We start from the raw sequence: 9222 nt of genomic DNA on the forward strand, positions 1-9222 counted from the left end.
TGCAGCTCAATTCTTGTTCCGGAGTTTGCACTAATTGACGAGCCTACTGTGAAACTCCTGGACTGAAATCAACGTTTGAAATAATCATTTATTTGAAAAGCAACCTTCCAGTGACCACAAACGTCATGAGACACAAAAAATAAACATCACCCACTGTCATTAATAAATGTCATTTTAGTCACCAAAAAAAGGATAACAGCCGATAAATCGGCCCATCTCTGTTTAGTTTACAGACTGTGGAAGGAGTTTATATTTTCACACTGTTAAAGCTGGCATTCATTTCTTTAAAGAAGAACTAATAACGTTTTGTTAACTGGATAAAAAACAAAAAATAAAACATCATTTAGTTTTTATGGAAATTATAATAAAGATTTTACAAACTATACAACTAATCAGGGAAACATGGATCTATTTATAATTACAACTGACTTAACCCCATAACCTAAAAAGCTTTAGTTTTAATTGACATTTTTACACGACTTACTTGAACGTAACATGGACGTTGTTCTATATTTCAGTGTCTTTACGCCAACCTTTGCAGTTGTTTTCCCTCTATGTTTGACCACATGGTGGTTTTTGTTGTATTTTACGGTAGTTTATGTTTCTGCCGCACATTGGGACACCCTGTAACTCTTAATTCATAGTTATATAAGTAAGTGTTACAGACCTCTTCCACGTTTGGTGTGTTTACTACCAGTTTTGGGACAAACTAGATTCAGCTATCAGCTATTACACCTCATTATGTAATTTAACTAGTATTCTTAATATCAGTTTACCATTACAATTACTGCAACTGAACTTAATTACCATTAACATATTATTATGGTGCACATGCCTGGTCTAAATGTTTATCAAATGTTGATCTCGACTACCTGCACACAGTCTTAAGTTCAGCCATGGTTTCCGCACCGACCCCCATCTCTTCGGCAAAGTTAGCAAGAAATGCGTCCTCATCCGCCTCCTCATACGAGTAGTCGCTTGGCTTCAGTCTGCCCAGCCACTCCTTTTTAAAAGAGCCTATATGAAATGGTTTTGTATTAACATCGGGATATTCGTACTCCGGGACGTTCACGTTTGCATCTGTCGTCTGCTCGGACGCCGCCATGTTTCCCAGAACCCAAAAGTGCGCCGAGAATCTTGGGATATGTAGTTTCAGCGCCACAGTGCCGTTTAGACCTTGTATGATTAGGCAAACGGGAAAAATATTGAACAAAAGAAAACCAACAAACAGCTTTCCAAACATCTGTTTCATATATTATATAGTACTGTGCAAAATTCTTGAGCCACCCCTCATTAATTTGTGTGTTGCGTCCGAGGAGCCAGACTTTGTTGTAATTATTAAAAGTGATCTTCAGCATTAGTCCTCCAGGGTTTGGACACTGGTGGTAAAGGCTCTAAATACTACATTTTTGGTTCAATTTTTGTCTCATATACTGTATTTCCATGTGTTTGTGCATGTTTCAGCAAATTGCTGCACCTCTGTCCTACATCACAATATAAAGCCTCAAGGGGTAGCTCAAGACTTCTGCACCCTTCTGTATCTACATCTATTGTACTTGCTTTTTTCCCCCCTCTAATGTATTTTTTATTTATTTTTTTTACATGGTATTACAGTCCTGTTGTGGACAAGAATGTCAGTACAACAAAACATTGAGGAAAGGCTAAAGCTAAATTTGTATTAAAACAGACTATTTACGTTAAATGACAATAGTGAATGAGGCTATTTAGGCCTCCTTTCTTTCTTTCTTACTAAATCATCCATGAACTGCTCTTCTAGTATGCTGTAATACCTCATTAGATTGCTTCGCTGAAGCTTGAATGAATGTGTGTGAAGTAGTCTGGCTTAAGAGTCAAGGAAGCTGGTTAGTAAGCAGACTCAGGAAACATTTTAAGTTCCCAAAGATAAGCAGTTTATTTACAGTTACCTCCATAACGTGGAACTTAAACCAAACCATCCCAAACTAACGCACGATAACTAAAAACCAAAAATGACACGAACTGCGCAACAGCGCTCACCTTTCCTCCCTCATCTGAACCAACATGAGACTGACTATATATAGGACTGTCAATTCACCTTCAGTTTGTCTAGCCTGTACCACTAGCTTAAGCAGCTGAATCTAAAACACAACACAAATAGCAGAGAATCACAAAAGGCTCACTGCTCTCCTGATTAACCCATTTAAACAGTTAAATGGCTCTATATAAGAAAATATTCTCGACAAATCACTCCATAATCCAAGAGACAAGCAAAAGAAAACATTGCTATGGAAAAAAAAACCCTCCTCTTGGTTTAGCCTGACATCATCAGCACTTTAAAAGTCAGGGACTGCTGGGCAGACCCTTTCCCCACACCTTTCCTATAGTGTAAGACCTAACGCAAAACAAAGAAAAAATGGTAAGTATGACCAAATGGGTTAAATCTGCTACATAATAAAATATAAAGCAATATATTATTGAATATTTGTTTTAAGCTGCTGACTGTTTGATTCTGACTGCAACGTAATGCTTGGGGCGGGAAACAAACGGTATAGTAAGTAAAGCAATGTTACTTTGGCCATAGCTAAGCATAGCAAATGTACATGTAGAGAATGTGCTTTGGTATAAAATGTTGACACTTATTAGAAAAGTGGTGAGTAGAAAAGTCTCCTGACAGCTCACTCACTTTGTCACAGTGTAGCGCAGCATGAGAAATTAGGAGAAAAAAAGGAAGTGATTTAGCTATGCAGGGACGTCACATGTATGCAGATAATCAGAAATTGTAACCCGTTCCAAGTAAAACACCCTGCGTACCGCCACAGCGCATTTACGCCACATCAGCTGCATGGGGAACAGCTGGAGGGATTGCCCCTCGATGACAGAATAGTCTTTTGTATGGGAAAATGTTTTCCTCGGGTTCTCCGCCTCCCATTCCCATGCACTTTGTACAGTTTTGAGATAAGTTGTACTTGACTATCTCCTTTTCATCTTTTATTTGGGTTGCCTTTTTCGCTCAGATTCATTTATCTATTATCGCTCATCTATTGTTATATAACAAAGGCAAACTGGGGCTGATTGTCAGGGCAAAAGTTGAGACATTCACTCGCTGAATGTCCAGGAAAATATAGCAGTACATTTAATGTAAAATGTCTAATGTCACGCCTTTCAGTGTAGGAAGAGAAGTGCTTTTAAGGAGAAAAATTAAAGATCTCGGCATTGCAATGCTTTGAGGCAAATTTGTGGGCTGGTCCTAAAAATCCAGGCCACACCCAACTTCTTACCTTATAAATGGCAAACTACCGTTAGTCTGCGCTTGGAGTCAGTGTCAAGACTTGTTGACTTGTTGCTACAGGGAAAAATATCAGACCTTTTATTTTTCAGTGACTTGGTTTAACTGCTTTTTATTTAACTCAAGCATCAAATGGAGGGTGAAGACAATTCACTACAACAGGTAGGTTCCCTCACATTCTCTAAAGTAATGTAATGAAAGAGGCAAGCTTTTAAAGGTGAGTGAATTTTAATGGTTGTTTCTGGCTTAAGTGCTTTTATTATAACTTTTGTTTTGCATGTTACTTTGAAATATTAAAGTTACATGATTTCAAAATAATAACACCCAGTAAACATAGTACCAAAAAGCCTTGAAGAAAACTCTGGATAGTTTCATTTGTTTAAGATGCTGTGGCAAAGGGCTTTACTGTGCAGGTTAATCAACACACTGAATATCAGCTCAGTGAGAACTGAAATGAATAAAAAAAAAAAAGCTAACTTACACATTTTGGCAGCTTTGATTTCAAGTGTCTCTGCTTGTTTTCAGGTGGGTTTGAAGCAGCCCAATGAGGATGCAATGTAAGTGACATCATGCGATGAATATGCTTATTGTAAGAGTTCTAATGCATTTATCCTTCATATTTCAGAGTTATGGAACAAAATTCTTTAGACTGGCTCCATCATTTGGTTTTTGTTATTTTGAATATTCATTTTTGACTCTTTGAAAAAAAATGTATTATTATTATTATTCAGATTGCCTGAAGAATTGCCTAAAATGGGTTTGGAGACAGCATTGAAAGAATGCTTCACTGCCCTCAATTTCTTCCTGAACAACAGGTTTGCCGATGCACTGGCTCTTTTAAAACCCTGGTAAGTCACTGTTGCTCTAACAAACTGACTATGTCCCCTTTAATTTGTTCATGTATTGGAACTTTATGACGGTATTTGGATACAGGTTGTATTTTTACTGTGGATTTGCAAAAAAATCCCCAAATTTTGCTGCCTTCCTATCCTCTAGGAAGAGTGAAAGCATGTACCATGCAATGGGCTACAGTAGCATTCTGGTGATGCAGGCCGCTGTGACTTTTGATGCAAAGGACATGGATGCTGCCATGACATCACTGAGAGAAGCCTTGCAGGTCTGCCAGAGGTATCCCAATAATTAGAATGACCATTTGATAAGGTGTAAAGTTTTAGGATCTTTGGGTTGTTAAAAATCAGTTTCTTAACAACTTTAGATTTCGGAAGAAAACGGGACTAATGGAAAGCTTGGCTAACCTTTGGTACAGACAACCAGCTGACAATCTGACAGAAGGCGAGTGAATTACTGTATCTGCTGACTTTACAGCTTGGGGAATTAATGAATTTGATCAACATGGTGAAACATGACATTTTAATGGCTGTGTCACCTTATCTGCCATTTATTAAACACACAAACAAAACAAGACCTTTGTAATTTTTTTTTTCCCACACATAACATGATGTTGCATTTCTCATTATCAGAAGAGATGCATGCAGAGCTGTGCTATGCTGAAGTCCTGCTGCAGAAAGCTGCCCTCACGTTCTTGGATGAAAGCATAATAGGCTTCATCAAAGGAGGGATGAAAATTCGACACAGTTATCAGCTTTACAAGTAAGAGGTTTGGAGGCGGTGTTTATAATAGAAATGGCCACCAAAAACATTTTTATAATTTTTTTTTTTTTAAAAGAGATCTCTTATTATTTGAATTAATGTAAATATGTTTTTCCAAACCAGGGATTGCCAGGCCATGGAAAAAGTCACAAAGGATGAGGAAAAACAGAGAAGCACACACATTCATTTTAGGGGTGGGGTCAGCATGGGAATTGGATCATTCAATCTGGTGAAAAAATAAGATTTTTTCCAAAATATTACAAATAGTTTTATTTAATATATTTAGTAACAATGTTATATTATTTTTGGTTTATATTTGTTACCAGATGCTGTCTCTGCTTCCATCCAGAGTCCTTAGACTGATGGAGTTTTTGGGCTTCTCTGGAGACAGGGTAGGTGAGACCACATACATACCAACAGAACTCAATAAGTGTGGACAGCAAGTGGAAGTGGGTCTGGAGAAGTAGAGTTATGCCATAGAGAAAAGAGGAATGAAAGTTGGTAGAGACAGAATACATGTGTGAAAGAGAGGGAGGCAGGCGGAAAGGTGAAGCTGTAGTGAAGGTAGACAAGTTTAATGGATGTAGTGAAGGAGGACATGCAGAGGGTTGGTGTGACAGAAGAAGCTGGGGATGGGGTGAGACGGAGGCCAGTGATCTGTGTTGACGAGTCCAAATGGGAGCGCCCCAAAGAAGTTGTCCTGTCCTTAATATTTTGTCAGTTAAAAGAACTGAACTGTCTCGCAGGAAGTGGGTTTGTCAGAGTTGAGAGAGGGAGCAACTACCAACAACCTGCGCTCCATCCTCAGCACCCTCACTCTGCTGATGTTTCAGCTCTACATCACAGTGATACTTGGTGAGCACACTGTAGGCTGGGGCTGTTGCTTCTCCTAAATTCAAAAATCGTGTCTAATCTTAAATAATACCAAAGTCATCATTCATTTGACTTTAATTAATGTGAAAATGATTATTTAAGGGACTGCTGATGTAAACCTAAGTGAATGTGAGGCTCTGCTGAAACCCTACTGTGAAAAGTTTCCTAATGTAAGTTGTGGGTGTACCTTACTACTTGTGCAAATATTAAGCTTTTAATGCCTTTTAGTGTAAAAACTCTGACATTTTTCCTTTATAGGGGGCTTTAATGCATTTCTTCAGTGCAAGGATTGCTGTCCTCAAAGGAAACTTCACATTTGTAAGTACTCATGATGTCTAATGTATGTATTTATAGAACTTTCTCTCATGTAGTTATTGCTCTGTGTAGGCCCAAGAGAAGTTCTTGGCATGTATTGCATCGCAGGAAGAGTGGCGTCAGATTCACCACCTGTGCTACTGGGAGCTGATGTGGGTCTACTCCTTTGAACAAAACTGGTTTGAGGCCTATCGATACGCCAACCTGCTCAGCAAGGAGAACAAGTGGTCCCAGGTATCTAATGTGACAAAATCTCTTTAACCCTGTAATCACTTTACTGATTCTTTTCTCTATTGAAACCTTTCTGTTGCTTTCTTTTCCCCATTTCTAGGCAGTCTATGTATTTCAGAAAGCTGCCATCTTGAGCATGATGCCAGAGGAAGAAGTGAACAAGTTCAATGAAAATGTGGTGGAATTATTCAGGTGTGCAATATACACTACATATACACTAACGCTCCTTCATGCATCTAGGATGCAGCAGTCTGTCACTGAAGGAGCTCTGCAGCTCAGCAACATTTACATGCATGGGGTGGGAGACTCTGTCCATCAGAAGTTATTTTGGCCAGAGTCCTTCTGTCTCCCACCACCTGCACTAGGTCCAGGGTGCATCCCAGAACAGAGCTGGCCTTTCTGATGTATACTAACAGTACTATTTAGTTTGTATCAATAAAGTCACTGTGAAATGTGGTTTGAAGGCAGGTGGAGGGCCTCAGGCTGAGATTTGCTGGGAAGTCGATTCCAACGGAGAAGTTTGCAGCGAAGAAGGCCCAGAGATACTCCTCTTCCACCCCCGTGAAACTTGTCGTTCCTGCTTTGGTGAGGACACGTTCTCTCAGTGAACTGATGTGTTTTTTATTTTTGCATTTGTAAGCAACAATCATCTGTTACCGCAGGAAATGATGTATGTGTGGAATGGCTTCACAATAGTAGGCAAAAGACCCGAGCTGACTGAAGGAATCCTGTCAACTTTAGAGAAAGCAGAAGAGCAGCTCAGAAATGATCCAAGTGAGGAAAATTTTCTAATCAGTGGGTGTTTTTTAATACTGACACAAGGCTTACAGTTTACTGTGTGATGTGCAGACCCATCAGAGTACCACACGGGCGATGAGTGCGTTGTCCAGCTGCTGAAGGGTCTGTGCTTAAGAAGTCTGGGACGGCTGGTCCAAGCTGAGATCTGCTTCAATCATGTCATCTCCAGGTGAGCTTGTCTTGATGTCACTGCAATACACCAGAAGCATTCGAGTGAGACTCTACTAAAAGTCCTCAGCCGAAACTTTTACTTCAACAATCCCTTCAATAGACTACTTTTCCAAGAGCTGATCTGTTTAATGTCCCACTTAGGGTCTTCTGCAATCAATCAGCACTGGGGATGAATCAGAGGGGAGAGCAGGTTAATAAGGATGACAGAAAATCAATGGTAGATGTGCTGATGCGTCAATGCATAAATAACAGGCATATTATTTACATTTTTTAACTCCTCATTGACCTTTTAACAACATTTAAATGTTTCCGGTCTTCCCTGACTCTTAAAAAGGACGAACACAACTGGCATAACATGTATTGCGCAATACATTTTAATTAAATGTTTTAATAATTGATGATAAAGCAGATTTCTCTGCTTGATTACTGATTATTGATGCATAAATATCTTATCTGGACAATTTTACCTCCCTGTGGTGTTAAAAATAAATCTTGCTGTTGCTTTTTATAATGCTTCTTAACAGACTGAAATGACTTTTGTTTTGTTTGTTTTTTGTTTTTTTTCCAGTGATGGTGGCATCAAGCATGATAGCTATCTGGTGCCCTTTACCATGTATGAGCTTGGCCTATTGCACAAGCAGAAAGGTGAAATCAACAAGGCCATTGCTGTAATGGAAAATGTCATGTAAGTCTTTTCAAACAGTCTTTTAATTTGAATACAAATAAACTTTGAAGTTACCTTAAACAATGGACAAATTTTCAAAAAGATGTTTTAAGTTTGCCGTGTTATCTAAAGCACTTTGAGTGGCCAGTTAGACTGGAAGTCTGCTATATTAACTCACCAGTCGCTTAAGTAATTACACTTTGAATTTCGGTCAACCAAACAAACCCACACACGCAACACAACGGCTACCTGTTTGTTCTAGCAACATCTAGAACCTGCTGCCATGTTACATATTACTGACTCTTAAATTTTTTTTGCAGGACGAACTACAAGGACTACAACATGGAGTCAAGGCTGCATTTCCGCATCCATGCAGCACTCAACACCATGGGCTCCTTTGCAGCCAAACTTCCACCATCACGTACGGCAGCTTAAGAGATCCCATTACATGAAACTTGACATTGTTTACTGTTTCATTGTCTGTTGCCTTCAACTCTGAAGGTCCTTGGTCTTCTGCTCTTGGTTGTTTTTTCCAAAGCATGCTGTGGTTTACTTTGCAAATAAATTAAGGGTTCACTCCCTGCCTGTACTTCACTTCACCTGGTCGTAATGCTAAATCTGCAAATTTATTTATTTTTTTTGTGTCATTATATTTATGAAAATATAACCTATTTAGTCTATAATTAAATGAGAAGCAAGCAAAGGCTCCTAGTCTGCCCTTATGATTGCAGCTTACCTGGTATTTTAAAGAGCATGCCTGTATCACAGATTGCAGCTTAGCCATGCTCTAAGGTCCTTCTGTACATAGCTGAGTGTCAGATGAAACAAAGTACTGGGATTGGCATTTTCAGAATAAATATTAATAATGTTCACAATCCTGTCTGCTGCTTGTGTGAATGTTTCTTCTCGGGCCTCTTAAAAAGAGAATTTAGTCTCAGTAAGATTGAGTTAAGTGAAGATTTCTGTGGAAAAATAGCATTGGTGTTTGTGCATTTGATTACTGAAGGTGAAATAGCCTTTGATCAAATACACGATTCCCACATGCATCATCTATACAAAAGTACAGGTGAGGTTGATGAAGTAAGGCGAGGCTGAGATTGTTTGGACAGATGCTGGCCAAAGGGTGTTGATGATAGAGGTGCCAGGTAGGAGGGAAAGGGTAAGACCACAGAATATTCTTAGATCTAGTGAAGGACAGCCAGGGGGTGGGCGTGACAGAAGAGGATGTTGGGGGAAATGATTTGCTGTGGCGACCCCTAAAGGGAAAGAGATGCATATAGATACATATTAACGT

At 39.2% G+C, this 9222-nt stretch overlaps 1 protein-coding gene across 2 annotated transcripts; it reads left to right on the forward strand.

The window, feature by feature from the left end:
* The first annotated feature begins 2351 nt into the window (after nt 1–2351).
* Nucleotides 2352–8803, forward strand: LOC102305736 (tetratricopeptide repeat protein 39B). Of its 2 annotated transcripts, none has more exons than XM_005939989.3 (19): nt 2352–2395; nt 3358–3427; nt 3791–3822; nt 3997–4113; nt 4262–4393; nt 4482–4558; nt 4747–4876; nt 5000–5105; nt 5203–5268; nt 5623–5731; nt 5852–5919; nt 6008–6067; nt 6137–6298; nt 6396–6487; nt 6760–6880; nt 6958–7069; nt 7145–7262; nt 7833–7949; nt 8249–8803. In XM_005939989.3, the coding sequence occupies exons 2-19, from the start codon at nt 3398–3400 to the stop codon at nt 8361–8363; spliced, it is 1764 nt and encodes a 587-aa protein (XP_005940051.1). In that variant the 5' UTR covers nt 2352–2395; nt 3358–3397; the 3' UTR covers nt 8364–8803. The 2 variants fall into 2 exon arrangements, with proteins under 2 accessions (XP_005940051.1, XP_005940050.1); XM_005939988.3 differs by having other exon boundaries at nt 2353–2395; nt 3392–3427.
* The last annotated feature ends 419 nt before the right edge of the window (nt 8804–9222 follow it).

Source organism: Haplochromis burtoni, unplaced genomic scaffold (assembly GCF_018398535.1).
Source record: "Haplochromis burtoni strain Fernald_Lab_line unplaced genomic scaffold, NCSU_Asbu1 Contig_277, whole genome shotgun sequence".
Lineage (NCBI taxonomy): Eukaryota > Metazoa > Chordata > Actinopteri > Cichliformes > Cichlidae > Haplochromis > Haplochromis burtoni.